At 36.2% G+C, this 16,255-nt stretch overlaps 1 protein-coding gene across 1 annotated transcript in view; it reads right to left on the bottom strand.

Moving 5' to 3' along the window:
• Positions 1-3,046: 3,046 nt before the first annotated feature.
• TMEM68 (transmembrane protein 68) overlaps positions 3,047-16,255 on the bottom strand; it is a 32,913-nt gene continuing 19,704 nt past the window's right edge. Inside the window, exon 4 of the mRNA XM_019664538.1 lies at positions 3,047-4,432. Within this exon, the coding sequence (XP_019520083.1) occupies positions 4,340-4,432 (93 nt within the window). The 3' untranslated portion in view covers positions 3,047-4,339. The remainder of the gene's footprint in view (positions 4,433-16,255) is intronic.

The following is a 16,255-nucleotide window of genomic DNA, read 5'->3' as shown; positions in this document are numbered from 1 at the left end:
TTACAATTAATAGTTTTTTCCTTTCTTAAAATGTGTATATATTTTTGGCACCGTGTGTGTGTGTGTGTGTGTGTGTGTGTGTGCATGGAGAGAGAGAGATATCTTTGTTTCCAGTTCCTGGCACTGAACTCCTAAAACCTTGGATTTTCCTGAGTACTAGGCATCCTCAGGCTCCAAGGAGGGACTAGAGATTGAGTTCAATCATCCGTGTCCAATGATTCAATCAATCATGCCACGATGAGTTTTGGGGGAGATTCTGGGTTGAACACATCGATGTGCTGGATAGTGCACCTAAGAGAGGACATGGAAGCCCTGCACACCCCACCCCCATACCTTGCTCTCTTCCATTTCACTGTTCCTGAGTTGTAGTCTTTATGATGAAACTGTAAGTATCGCACTATCCTGAGTTTTGTGAATGGTTCTATTGAATTATCCAGTGTGCGTGTGTGTGTGTGTGTGTGGAGAGGAGGGATGGATGTTATGGGAACCTCCAAATTTGTAGGCCAGGCAGAAGTGCAGGTAGCCTCAGGGCCCCATTTACAACTGGCATCTGAAGTGGGGCACTCTCATGGGAATTGAGCCCCATTACCCTCTAGGGTCTAACTCCAGTAATGTCAGAATTGAACGGAGTTGTAGGACAGCCAGTTGGTGTCAGAGAATTGGAGAATTTGCATTGGAACTGTCATTTGATGTCAGAAAAGACATTAAATAACTATGCTAAGTAAAATAAGGCAGACAAACATTGTATGATTCCATTCATATAAGGTACATAGGATAGGCAAATTCATAGACACAGAAAGTAGAATGGTGGTTGCCAGAGGCTGGTGAAGTAGGGAATGAAGTTATTGTTTAGTAGAGTTTCTGTTTGGGATGATGAAAAAGTTCTGGAAATGGATAGTAGTAATGGTTCCACAATATTGTGAATGTACTTAATGCCAGAAAATTGTACACTTATTTTACAATAAAAAAATAACAAAAATGTTTTAAAAATAGTAATCATATGCGCAAATACAAAAGCTCACCCCACTTATCCCTGTAAATATCTATTATTTCAATAGTTCATAAATGTTATAAACTCAGAGGGTTTCATATTTAAATTACTTAAAAGTATATACATAACCCTTTAAACAAAATATGAATTTCAGAGTCCATACTGATAATAAGTGTGTGTGGAGGGGGATTGGAAAGTTCTTTCTTATAGAATGCCAACCAATAAATGTAGAATAATAGATTAATCACACTTTTGAAACCCTCATAGTAATAATTTATTCAGGAATAGTGAATTCAAAGAATGCTAAAGCTAGTGGGTTTGTTTAGAAAGATATTTATACAATCTGAAAGTACCTCTCCATAAACTTATCCATTACAAAGGAAAAAATAACAGCAGAAAGCTGGTGGGCATCATTTTAACCAAGTGATCAGTTACTACCATTACTAATGACCAATACTATGTGCCTCCTGATTCAACATATTGGAAACAGCACAGCATCATTTATGTAGTATTTCTGAAATAATGCATAACCTGAATCAAATCATGATGAAATATAAGGAAAAATAAATTGAATGGTACCCTACAAAATAGCCTGTCTTCTTCAAAGAAGTATCATTAAGACAGAAGGGCTAGGGAATTGTTCCAGATTAAAGGTGACCAAAGAGACAGGAAAACTGAACACAATGTGTGATCCTATGAACGTGGATCAAGAAGAGAAATTAATAGGATGATATTATTGAGACAACTGAAATTTGAATCCAGTCTTCAGACCAGATGATACTTTTACATGACTGTTGAATTTCTTGATTTTGATCATTATTCTGTGGTGCTATTAATGGATGGCCTTACAGTTGAGGGGCATGTTATCTGCAACTTACTATCAGATAATTTAGAATAGAAAGTTTATAGATATATATGTGGAGAGATAAGGGGTGTGTGAAGAGAATAGAACTAATGTGTCATAACAATTGGTGAAACTGGGTACAAAATATATGGGAGTACTATGTACTATTATTACAACTTTTCTGTAAATCTGAAATTGTTTCAAAATGAAAGTTTTTTAAAGGGTATAAATGATTTCTCATAAAAGTGTGCCATAGTCTTGCTTCTGGAGAAAGTCCCTAGCTTTCACTGGATTCTAACTTGTGAATACTCCCTACAAAAAGGGTCAAGAACACTACCTTTCCGTTATTACTTATATTTCTATATTTAGTCATATTCCCTCAGTCTTCTAAATGGGGTTTAAATTCAAATAGCCAAGATAAAGATCTTATATCAAGCAAGACAGGAAGCCTTCCTCTTAGTCTGAGTATCAGAAAACAACAAAAAAAGGTTTTAAATAAAGCAGTAAAACTTAAATACCGTAAAAAAACAATAGCTTTTGTTACATTAATAATGTTGTTCGTTCTTCAGTTTTTAAAACCCAATAGTCACCCCAAAAACGTTATTCTCATTTTGTGATCATTTACTCATTAATTCTGAAAATATTTATCAATTTTAAACAAACACTGCTCATTGCTAAAAGGAAAGAAAGCTGCTAATAATCATTAATTGTCTCTTTTCACGGGGCCGGCCGAGTAGCCGAGTAGCTCAGTTGGTTAAGAGTTAGCTTAAGAGCGCGAGCTGAGCAACAAGGCCACCGGTTCGATTCCCACATGGGCCAGTGATGCTGAGCTGCTGCCAAGCTGCCAACAGGTAGCAGGATGACTCAGCTGGTGAGAGCATCTGCTCCTAACAACAAGACTACCTGTTCGATGGTGGGCTACGCCCGCCTTCTGAACTCAGCACCTTGAGCTGAGCTGCTACCTGGATGGCTTAGTGGATACAGCATGCGCTCTTAACAAAGCCGCCGGTTCGACTCCAGCATGGAATGGTGGCTACGTCCACCCGCAACTGAGATTGAACACAGCACCTTGGGCTTAGAGGCCGTGAGCTGCCGATGGGCAGCCAGATGGTGACTGGAACCCTCCACAACTAGGACTGAGGAACAACAGCTTGGCTGGTTCTCCTCCCCAATTCCCCAATTAAAAAAAAATGGACTCTTTTCATTAAAACTGAAATTAATACACATTTATTACATTGGAAAATATGGTTTATTCATGGTGGCTGAAACATATGACTATGACTGGGTGGAAAATCAGTTTAAATAGGGAAATGTCATATGCAATTTCACAAGACAATAAATTGCAATCCAGCTTTATTTTTATGTTGCCTAATTTTATATACATTACACATACATACATGTTATACAAAAATATATACAAAAATTCAAGTAAGTTAAAATCTAAAAAAGGGAGAGGGAGATACTGCATATTTTTCAGAAAGCTTTGTGTTCACATAAATTCATCATTCAAGTATATTTTTATTGAAACAATAAACCATTTGACTGGTTGCAAAGTCAAACTGAATACACCATGATATTGAGCGAAAGCAGAGATTTCTTGAACTCTGTTTTCATCAGCCTAGAATCAGTTTCCTACATGAAATGCAGAGCACGACAGTGATTTTTTAACCTTAAAGCCATATTAGAAGGCTGACAGTGCACAGCACACACTGTACTGTTTGTCTACAGATTCTTGTTAAAATATATTAAAAACAATAATTAAAAATTTGACTTTTCCTAGTTTCTTTTTTATTCAATTTGAAAAACAGTACATCTTCTTTGTTGTGCTTGGCAACCTGACATCATACCTGAAGGAATAATTTAAACGGCCCATGGACAAAATATATACATGAACTTATAAAAGATATTTGTATTATTTAATTAATTCAGTTATAATTTCAATTCTACAGTTATCAATTGCAGCAAATATAAAGAATTTAAAATAATATTCTTCAACATAGTATTATATTTTAAAAAAGTGAATTGTTGAGGCCTAAAAACATTAGAGAGACTTGCCCAAGGTCATGAAAGGAATCAGGGGCAGATAAAAGGGCTTTTTTTTTTCTAACTTAAGCATCTACGTTGTACCATCTTGCAAAATTAGCTCAGTAGAACAGATACAGAAATTAGATGCATTATTTAGGAATGTATATTTAATTTAAATTGCTATTGTTAATAAACTTAACTCTTATAATCTATATGTTTATCATACAATATTAGTAATTTATAAAAAGAAATGTGATCATTTTCTGGATTATTAGGCATATAATGAGTTATTGTTTAAAATTTGACACAATTGATTGCAAACACATAATTGACAATACAATTTTCAACAAGTTCAGTAAAAGATGCTTATTACCATGATTTTTAAAAAATACTAATTATAGAACCTACAAAATTTAGAAGACAGTATTAGACACAAACATATTAATAAAAATGTATTAAATTGTCTTCTAGTTGATCTTTCATTTTTTATGAAAACGTTCTAACAAAGCACTCATAATGTTTCCTGGTATTCTTTGGTGCTTATCAATCAAAGCTTGAAGAGCATTCTTTGTCTATTAAGAAAACATAAAAAAAGCAATTATTCTTTTAGTTCTCAATACAGATCGTTTCTTTTGTAAAGATTTTCATGTACTACTACTTTCAAGAAGCCGTCCCTAATTTAGCATCCATCTCTCCTCAGAATTAATGATTTCCTTCTCAGTACACCCATAGTATATCCCTATATTCATTTTATTATGCTTGAATTACAGCATTATCTACATGGATATTTGCTACACCACATTGTAAGCTCTTTAAGATACATCTTAGTATTTCTCCAGCATTGAGCACAGCAAGGCCTTGCACACAATAAATGTTTTAAAGAACTGAAGAAAAAAAATCACAAGAAAAAAGTTGTAGGAAATTTTCTAACAGGCAAATGGAAGTTTCACTCCTGTCCATTCATTAATAAGCTTCTGTGAATTTTTCTTTCATCACCATACACACTAAACAATTATATCAGGAAATGCAAAAAGAAAAGGTGAGGAAAACTATGAATGAATGAGCTGACACAGTTTACTTTAAGCTCATTAACTAAATTTCTAGACAGTTTAACAGGAATTTAAATTAAGTCATAGCAACAGAAAAGCTAACAAGAATATATCAGGAAATGCAAAACTACTTGTTTCCCATTAAATTCATGACAAATTTCAACTCTTTTATTTGAAACCATTTGTGGCTATCTAAAACAATGTTTTATGCATGTACATAGTTCATGCATGCACATATACATACTTCCTTTTAGATGCTAACCTCTCAAAGAATTTATTTTTACAAATCTTGGAACTTCATCTCTTTTTAAATATAATTAATAAGCCCTACCCCAAAGATGTATTTTAAAAATATGCCTCTCTAAACCATAAGTTTTCATATCAGTGAAATGAGAACTATTTCATACAGTTATTATGATTAAATGAAATTGAAACTGTGCCTTCAGATACTTGGAATAGTTACTAACACATAGGTTGTGTTCTGTAAAGTATATTTTTCAAATTTTATTCACTTAAAAAATATTAGATGCTTTGGAAGCTATAACATTACAGAAACAAGTCTCAAATCTCTAGGAGCTCATAACTTAATAAGGATAATCAAGTACAAAGTAATTAAAATGCAAGATTATTTGTATATGTACCAGCTGAGACGTGAAAAGAAAGTATTTGGAAGTTCAGGCTTGTGAGCCCATTTGGTAGGTAATGACCAGGGAAAGATGCATGAATGGGGTACTGTTTGGTCTGGGTCTCCAAGGACTAGTAAAATTTCAATAACAGTGAAGGAAAAAGCATGATAAAAAAGACCACAGAAAAATAACTTCAAAGGAATGACAAGTTAGTGAGTTCGGCTGGAGTTTCAGGTATTTGTTTATGAGCTGGGTGGTATAAGGCTTTAAAATTAGAATTCACCGAAATCATGTTTGGAGTTAAATACCCAGTGAAAAAGTACAGACGTTGTTTCGAATGAATTGAGGTGTCAAAAAAGAATTTTTGGGTGAAGAAAATGTCAGAGCTATGCATTAAGAAAATACAACTATTGCAAAGATCACCCTTTTGTCACTAAATCCAACGGATATTCTTCTAATCTTACTTGACCTCTCAATCACTATTGATCTCGCCTCTCTATCTCACTAGAGGAAAAGCTAGGCTTTCTTCTAAATTTCAGGCTGCTCCTTTTCAATCTCCTTTTGCAGATTTATAATCCCCAAACCAGGCATTGACTTATTCTTCAAAGGTTCAGTAATCTTATCCATTTCTACAGCTTTAATTACCATCCATTTGCTGATGACTCCCAAATTTATATCTCCAGCCCACTCAGTTTCAGACAGAAATGTTCAATATGACTTCCCCTGAATGTTTTAAAGGCACCTCAAACTCAATCTGCTCAATTTAAGACTAAACTAACATTCTTCCCCCACTTATACTTCGTTCTTTCCTGAGTTCCCTCCCTACTTCAGCAAATGACACTACCATGAATCTAGCCAAGTAAGCCAAAACCAAGGAGTCATCCTAATAACTCCTGCTTCTCATTCAAAGTAGCCAATCCATTGGCAGTGTCCATTAGTATCACCCCCCCCCCAATATTACTCAAATCTCTCCATCTCTTTCCACCTAAATAATAAATACATATTAGATAACTATCCAAAGAGATCCAAAACACTAATTTGAAAAAATTTATGCACCCCTATGTTTATTGCAGCGCTATTCACATAGCCAAGACATGGAAACAACCGAAATGCCCATCAGTAAATGACTGGATTAAGAAACTGTGGTACATTTATACAATGGAGTATTACTTGGCTATAGAGAAGAAGAAAATCTTATCATCTGCAATGACATGGATGGACCTAAAGAAGATTATGCTAAGTGAAATACGTAAGTCAGTCAGAGAAAGACAAATACCATATGATCTCACTTATATGTGGAATCTAAAAAATAGAATAAATGAACAAACTAATCAGAAACAGTCTCAGAGATATAGAGAAAACACTGAGGGTTGCTAGATGGCGGGGGGTGCGGGGGTGGATGAGGAAGAAGGTGAGGGGATTAGAAAACACAATCCATAACCACAAGATTGCCATGGGGATATGAAAGACAGCTTGGGGAATATAATCAATAGTGTTGTAAAGAATTTGTAGGGTGTAAGATGAACACTTGTCTTATTAGGGAGATGACTTCATGGACTGTGGAGATGCCTGATCATTACACTGTACACCTGAAGCTGAAGCTGAATAATAATGAATGTCAACTATAATTTTATATATATATATATATATATATATATATATATATATAGTGACAGGATGTGGGGTACAGCATAAGGAATAGAGTCAGTGGAACTTTAACAGCTATATACGATGTCAGAGGGGTAGTAGATTGGGGGAGGGGGGTTATCACTTTGTGAGGGGTGTAAATGTCCAACTATTACATTGTTTTGTATACCTGAAACTAAATAATAATAATAATATATGTATATTACATATACATGTATATGTAAATAAATCTGTATTTATATGAATATGTGGATGTGAGTATGAGAATGTAGAGAGAGATGCAAAGACAGACAGAAATAGACATTGTACACATGGAAACAGAGAGATTAAGACTGAGAGAACTTTAAGGAAATATCCTAAGTGTCCTCTTCAGCATTAGTACAGTATATTTTAATTGAGATAGTGTTTACAAAATGTTTTTCAACAATCAAATGTCTGAACAGTCTATCATCCATTTTTAAAATGAGGTTTCATTTCTACATTAATTTGGATGCTTGTCATTTTGAATTTGTGATAGTCCAGGTATCCTTATGCTATAGTCTATGTTTATATTATTAACAATGAAGATTGGAGAATCATAACAGTGTATTCACAAAAAGAAAATTTCAAGTATTCTGTATTTCAAGTATACTTTAGTTCAATAATGACAACTTATGATAAAAAATATGGATATGGCCATTATATATTTAAGTAAATTCCCTCAAGAAATTCTACTAAACTATGCTTTAGCAGACTACTTCTATTACCGTAAGTATTAATAATAAAGTACATAAAGTAACTGGAGACGATAACTGAGATATTTCAATGCTCCAGAAAGGCCTTTCCTTTCTTACTTGGTTTGAATTGGTAAGGTATATATATACGAGTGTATACACCATATGTACATATATACATATGAGTACATACACATACATATACACATAAACCTTATATGTATACCTTTTTAATATATAAAATATCTAACTCCACCAGTGATATGAGTATGAGTAAATATGAAAGGTATCTCTCATATGAAAAACACATATAAAAAATCAAGTCACTGGAATTTATCAGTAATACATTTTCCTTAACTGGGAAAAATAAGGGAACATGATTCGTTTAATTTTAGACCTGGAAGAAACCTCTGATAATCAGGCCAGGCTTTTTCCCACATCTCTCTCCATTACCTTCTATTTTGACCGTAAAAAAAGACAGTATCTGTAAAAAAGTGTTCCTAACTAGCTCTGACCTACTTAGATTCTAATAGATAGGCAAGAAAAAAAATGTAAAAAGAACAAAACAGAATTTAGTTATATCCTAAAGGAGAATGCATCTGTTAGGGAGCACAAAGAAATGTGTTATATTAACAATAAAGTGTGTGTGGGCAAAAGCAATGTCACAGGGTGAGGTCTCAGCCTGGTGTAGGGTTCCTGCAGCCATCAGGAAGGCATTGCTGCAGGATGAGAGAAGAGTCGTGCTTTGTGGAAAGCATGTCCTAATCCTAAAAATCAGTGTGAAAGAGTTTTATTTTCAGGATAAAAGAGAGCAATAAACTATGAGTGTACTTCAAGAACCAGTGGAATAATTAGAGGTAAGTTTTCTAAGAATGAAGTTCATAGACAAGGCACATAATGTATCATTAGTGTTACCTTTGTAAAACTGACGTATCAGCTGCTTGATTTGAATAGTCTCACCTAATATAACATCATAGCCGGTTCAGCTGCAGATCCTTTTCTAAGTGTCTGACCTGCCTGAGTCCCAGTACGGCAGAGTGTACTATAGTCCTTCCTTCCCTCTCCCCACCAGGCCCCTCCCTTCCGGGCCGTCCCTGTGCGAGGACTCCAGGGCCGGCTCCCCTGGAGTCCAGTGTGGCCGTGTGACTGCTTTGGCCAATACAATGTCAGTGGAGTTAGTGGGCCACTTCCCAATAGAAGCTTTAAGTGCCGTCGCATGGTTCCATTCCTGAGCTCCTTCTGCCATGCAAATAGCAATGTCTCGCATAGGGTTTTCAGTCCCAGACAAACAAGACACGGCCCACAGGAAAAACATAACATGAACAAGAAGTAAGCTTTACTGTCCCAACCTTCTGAGATTCTGTGGTTGTTTCCTACCACAGCATAACCCAGCAAAGCTGAATAAATCATCCAGCTTTCTCATCGATAAAACAGTGATAATAAGGTCTGCCCTAGAGGGTTGATGTGAGGATTAATTCAGAATATACATGGAAAAGAAGAAGTCATATTATCTTTGTTTATAGATGATATGATTTTGTACATAGAAAACCCTAAAAATGTCACAAAAACCCGTTAGAACTAATAAATGAATTCAGCAAAGTTGCAGGCTACAAAACCAACACACAAAAATCAGTTGTGTTTTTATATGCTAACAATGAAAACCTTGAAAAAGAAAATAAGAGAACAATCCCATTTATAATAGCATCAAAAAGAATAAAATACTTAGGAATACACTTAACCAAAGAAGAGAGTCTTATACACTGAAAACTGTAAAACACTGCTGAAAGAAATTAAAGAAGACACAAATAAATGGAAAGATATCCTGTGTTCATGGATTGGAAGATTTAATATTGTTAAGATGACCAGATTGTCCAAAGTGATCTACACATTCAAGGCAATCCCTATCAAAATCCCAACAGCATTTTTTGAAGAAATTGGAAGAAACATCCTAAAATTCACATGGAATTTCAAAGTACCCTGAATAGCCAAAATAACCTTGAATTGAAAAAGAAAATCAAAGTTGCAGGCCTCATATTTCCTGATTTCAAAACATATTACAAAGCAACAGTAATCAAAAACTGGTATAAAGACAGACATATAGACCAATGGAACAAAAGAGCCCAGAAATAAATCTTTGCACGTACAGTCAAATGATCTTTGACAAGAGTGCCAAGACCACAAAATGGAGAAAGGACAGTCCCCTCAACAAATGGTGGTGGGAAAACTGGATACCCACATGTAAAAGAATGATATTGGACCTTACCTTATACCACATGCAAAAATTTACTCAAAATGGACTAAAGACCTAAACATAAGACCTAAAATTATAAAACTCTTAGAAGAAAACAAAAGAGAAAAGCTTCATAACACTGGATTTGGCAACAATTTCTTGAACATGACCCCAAAAGCATAGGCAACAAAAGCAAAAATAGATAAATGGGACTACGTCAAACTCCAAAACTTCTGCACATCAAAAGAAAAGGAACCTAAGGAATGGGAGAAAATATCTGCAAATCATGGAACTGATAAGGGGTTACTATCCAGAATACTTAAAGAACTTCTATAATTCAACAACAAAAAACCCAAATTATACAATCAAAAAATGGGCAAATGACTTGAACAGGCATTTTTCCTAAGAAGATATACAAATAGCCAACAAGCATATGAAAAGATGCTCGAAATCATTAATCATTAGTGAAATGCAAATCAAGATTACAATGAGATACTAGCTCACACCCATTAGGATGGCTACTATCAAAAAAAAAAAGCAAGTGTTGGGGAGGACGCGGAGAAACTGGACCCCTGTGCACCGCAGCTGGGAATGTAAGATGGCATGGCCGCTATGGAAAACAGCATGGGGAAGGCTCCTCAAAAAATTAAAAATAGAATTAGCATATTATGAGATAATAAAAAAAATATTGATCCCTGCCTCCAGTTCCTGAAACCCGTGTAATTTCCTGGGTGATAGGGGTGCCTTTTGTTATTGAGGCAACTCTGGGTGGGCTCCTGGATGGGGGCTGGTCACTGGAAAGACTAAGTCATGATTAGAAGCTTGAATTTTCAGCTTTACTCCCCATTTTCCAGAGAGGGGAGGGGGATTGGAAATGGAGTTAACTGATCATGTCTGTGTGAGGAAGCCTCCATAAAAACCCAATAGTACAAGGTTCAAGGAGCTTCCCGGTTGGTGAACGCATCAACACCTGGAGGGTGACACACCCCAAGCTCCTACAATTGGGACCCTCCCAGACCTCACCCTGTATATCTCTTCATCTGTGTTCATCTGTATCCTTTGTTATATCCTTTAATAAACTGGTAAAGGTAAGTGTCTCTCTGAGTTCTGTGAGCTGCTCTAGCAAATTAATGGGGCCATGGGAACCTATAATCTGTAGCTAAATTGGGCAGAAATTGTGGGTAACCTAGGAACCTACTGCTTTTGATTGGCATCTGAAGTGTGGTGGGAGCAGTTGTAATCTGTGGGACCGGACACTATCTCCAGGTATATAGTGTCAGAATTGAATTAAATTGTAAGACATCCAGCTGGTGTCAGAGAATTACTAGGTGCAGGAAAAACCTCCACACGGTGACCAGAAGTGTCAGAAGTAAAGTGTTCTGTGAAAAAGTAGACTCATAGGTGAAAGAAAGATATAGTAGGGGGAAACTGGTTTTCCTCTACACAGGAGGGGAAAATTAGAGTTTTTCCTTTACACATATGATCAAGCAATGTCACTTCTGGGCATATAGCCAAAGGAATTCAAAGCAGGGTCTTGGGACACTTGCACACCATGTTCACTGTAGCATTATTCAGAACAGCCAAGAAAATGGAAGCAACGTAAATATCCATAAATGAGTGGATGAACAAAAAAACAAAATGTGGTATATACATACAAGGGAATAATTACTCAGCCTTAAAAAAAAAGGAAATCCTGTCACATGCTACAATATGATAAACCCCGAGGACATTATGCTAAGTGCAACAGGCCCGTCACAAAAACACAAACACTATATGATTCCACTCATATGCAGTTTCTAAAGTAGTCAAAATAATAGTAACAAAAAGTTGAATGGTGGTCGTCAGAGGCTTGGGGGAGGGATAAATGGGGAGCTGGTGTATGATCTCACTTATACAGGGAATTTAAAAAAGTGAACTCATGGAAACAGAGAGTAGAAGCGTAGTTGCCAGAGGCTAGAGGATGGGGGAAAGGGGAGATGTTGGTCAAGGGTATAAACTTCCAGTTATAAGATGAATAAGTTCTGAAGTACAGCATGGTGACCATAGTTAAAAATGCTGTATCATATATTTGAAAGTTGCTAAGAGTAGATCTTAAATATTTTCACCACACGTAAAAAAAGGTAAGGTGAGGTGATGGACGTGTTAACTAACCTTACTATGATAATCATTTTGCAATACAGATTGTGAGTAACTTGGTTTGCGAGTGTTCCGCAAGATGAGCAAACGTTTCTATTAGGTTAGTGCAATTTGCATCAACCTAATAATATATTTTAACTTGGTAAACGTGTGATGTCTTGCAATGAGTAGTCTGTTTCAAAACGAATTATGCTCACAAACCGAGGCATTACTGTATATACATGTATCAAATCTTCACACTGTACACCTTAAACTTGTACAATGTTATATGTCAATTGTATCTCAATAAAGCTGGAGGAAAAAAGGAATCTTGTGTAGCCCATAATTAGGAACCAGAATAAAGTGTTGATGGATATATTATGAAAAAGAAGGAAGGAAAGAAGAGGGGAGAAGGAGGAAGGGAGGGGGGGAAGAAAGGAGGGGGGGATTAAGGAAGAAAGGAAGGAAGGAAGGAAGGAAGGAAAAAAAGAAAGGGGTAGTTGGTGTTCAATGGGTAGAGAGATTCGGTTTTGCAGGATGAAAAGGTTCTAGAGATCAGCTGCACAACAATGTGAATATATTTAACACAACTGAACCATACACTTAAAAATGGTTGATAAATTTTGTCAAGTGTTCTTACCACAACTTTAAAAACTTTAAAAAATCAGACTATGTATACAAAAGGCTGGTATAAAAGTCATAACACATTCATCCCGTTTTCTAGGTGATTCAATAATACGACATATATTGCTTTTTATGTAGTTTCATACTGTCTGTAAGTGTAACTGCAAGCTGAGTGGTCTTTCCTCATCTCATGTTCCTTGATGTTTGCAGGGACAAACATCACTGATCATTCCTATTTTTTAAAAAAACCTCACATGCTGACTTCTCTCACACAAATTTACTTGTTCTCCTAGCCCTCTGCTACTTTGCTTTCAGTCAGCTTTGGTTGTTTTCAATGGCCCACTCCTTACATGTTACATCATCTACAGTCTGTCCTCAGTCCTCTCCCTTTCTCTCTCTAACCTGCCCCGTAAAGCTCATGGCTTCAGTAATTGTCTCAGCAAATGACTTCTAAAATTTCATCACCAATTCTGACTTCTCTCCCAAACTGCAATAAAATAATTCCAAAAACCTATGTATATAAATACATACATAGATATGCTGCATGTAACCATATAGAATTAGTTTTCAAGTCTGGTGTATACCATCCCTGTAAAATCTCTCAAATCTGTACCTTGCTCTCCCTTTCAAGTAGATAAATCATTATCTGGGCCGGCCGAGTGGCGCGTTGTTTAAGAGTTGGCTTGGGAGCACCAGCTCTGAGCAGCAGGGCCCTGGTAAGGATCCCACATGGGGGCCAGTAATGCTGCGCCCTCTACAGCTAAGATGGTGAACAACAGCTTGAGCTGGAGCTGGGCTGCCATGAGTTGCCGGCAACGGCATAGGCTGCAGTGGAGTTGCAGTGAGCTGCCATAAGCTACTGTGAGCAGCCGGCAACCGATGTGAACTGCCAAGAGCCACTGTGAGCGGCCGTCCAATCTGCCTCACCCAGGGAGAGCGCAATAAGGCCAACATGGGCCAGTGAAGTGACGTCCCCAACTAGACTGAAGAAGAAAAAGCACAGCAACCTGTCTGTTCCCCTTCCCTGATTCCCCAATAAAATCTTTAAAAAAAAAGATCATTATCTAATTCATCCATTCATCATTTATTGAGATCTAATTAAATACCTAACACTGCTGGGAACTGAAGACTCATAAATTCATAGCATAACCTCTGCTCTTAAAGAGTGCACATTTATTTATATGTATCTAAGCAATCACAATTGCTAGCATCATCTTCACAAACCATTGTAGAGGAAGAGATTATACATCTGCTAGCTTTGGTCAAAAAACTGAGTGAAAGTGATATGAGCCACTTCCAGAGGCCTATCCTAACTGAAATATATTTAATAGACAAATTCCCTAGTCTGATATTTAAGGGCCTAAAAATGTAACTGCTACTTACTTTCCCAGTTTCATTTACCAAACTGGACCCAACTAAGCTAGTGATGCCTCCCCCAAATTTAATCTACTTCTGTTACTAAGCGCTATTAAAGGGAAAACGGGGAGAGGGTTTAGCTCTTTGAAACAAAGTTAAGTAGACCTCTTTATTGCAGGGCTTCTTAGAATCTTTAAGATGGTAACGTGCTTTGCAAAATTCCTGAATTTATTGGGCAATCTTTCCCACCCTTGCTGTTTTAATCACATCAGACTGCTCAACACTGTTGTATATACAGTCAGCTCAGTTCCTACCACTGTTACTTTCTTCATACTCTCCCTCCAGCCCCAAGTCCACATGTCCAAGTCATGCCCATCTTTCAAGACCCACTAAAAATGCCCTCATTCAGAAAGCTTTCCTACTTTTTCCATAACAAAGTAGTCTCTTTCCCCTTTGATCTTCTATTGGTCTCACTCAAATTAGCCTCCATATCATTTCTAGTGATCTTTCTAAATACAAATCTATTACATCATTCATCTTTCAATAGCTCCCCTGGCTTTCAGTAAACAAAATCAATTATAGGCCATAGTAGTCCAGAAACTTCCTAAGTTTCTAACCTCATCTCCTACAATATCCTGTCTAGCTATACCAGATTACCCTCAACTCTCCAAAGATTTTATGCTATTTCATGTTGCCATCCCTTTATGTATTCAGTTCCCTCTACTTCATTACTCTTTGTCCACCTAATCCCTTCTTGTCTTTCAAAATTNTGTTCCAATCCCCCCAACTCCCCAATAAAAATCTTAAAAAAAAGAAAAAAGAATTCAATACATCAAAAATCCATGGTCCCTGTCTGCTGAATACCACTACTTTTGACCCTGAATCCCCAACCTGGGACAAATTTACCACACAGAACAGATTACAAAAGTACAGGCATTAGAACCTGATAGCTCAGACTGCATTCTGGCTCTTCTACCTAGCTTCCTGGTGTATCTCGGACAAATAACAACCTCTCTGTTCCTGTTTCCTCATGGAAAAACTGTAAAATGGAGGTAATACATAGGATCTAATCTATCTGTCAGGTTATAAGGTTGAAATGAATTAACACATGCTAAGTATTTTGCAGGGTATGGCATAGTTGTTAAGTGCTCAGAAAAGATTTGTAAGAATGTATGTAGTATTAAAATGACAACACATTAGCCAGATAAGCACGTCACTAGTGATCTTTGCTAACAGCAGCCTTATATTTCAGTCATATATATCCTTAAGTGTCTTTTTTTATTAAAGTATAGTTGACATACTATATGATATTAGTTTCAGGTGTACAACATAGTGATTCGGCATTTATATTCCTTATGATATGATCTCCAGCTCACGTGTCTGTTTCAAAATCTGTACTTCCTTCCATGTCTTTCTGTGAGACCACTCTGATGCTCAACAACATGATATGGAAAGCACATCTTTGTTACAAGCCTATTGAATCCTCTGTATTTTCATATACTCCAACCAAAAGACACCAATAAGGTAAAAATTAGTAGAGAAAAACACCAAGTCCTTGAAAGTAGGCCACTAGAGGGCAATTTTCATGATGGCCAAATGAAGAACCACCAATCATTAAATGTACAACATCACATTCTCTAAAATAACGAAGAAAAGAATGAATACCCTGGAGAGAAACTTATTGCTATCTTATTTATTGAGAAAGATATAATGACCTCTGCAATAAATCATACCAAAATAAGGTAAATTTTGATACACAAATTATATTTAGTATCCCTTTTTTTAAAATCTCTACACTGAGAAAGTCAAACTTATTTTGAACAAGATGGAAGTAAATGCTAAATAATTAAAGTATTTCCAAAACAGTTTTATATATGGTTTTAATGGCCTTTTATTCTTTTATATGTCTTAAATATAATTTTTTATATTTTAGCTTATAGTAATAGTCTATATGTGGTACAGCTCTTTCTTTAATGGACACTAATGTGCAGAAAAATCCATTTTAAGAAAAGCATATATGCACGATGCATGCAAA

Source organism: Hipposideros armiger, unplaced genomic scaffold (assembly GCF_001890085.2).
Source record: "Hipposideros armiger isolate ML-2016 unplaced genomic scaffold, ASM189008v1 scaffold_425, whole genome shotgun sequence".
NCBI classification, from domain to species: domain Eukaryota; kingdom Metazoa; phylum Chordata; class Mammalia; order Chiroptera; family Hipposideridae; genus Hipposideros; species Hipposideros armiger.
The sequence above is the reverse complement of the archived record's forward strand: the minus strand, read 5'-3'. Positions and strand labels throughout refer to the sequence as shown.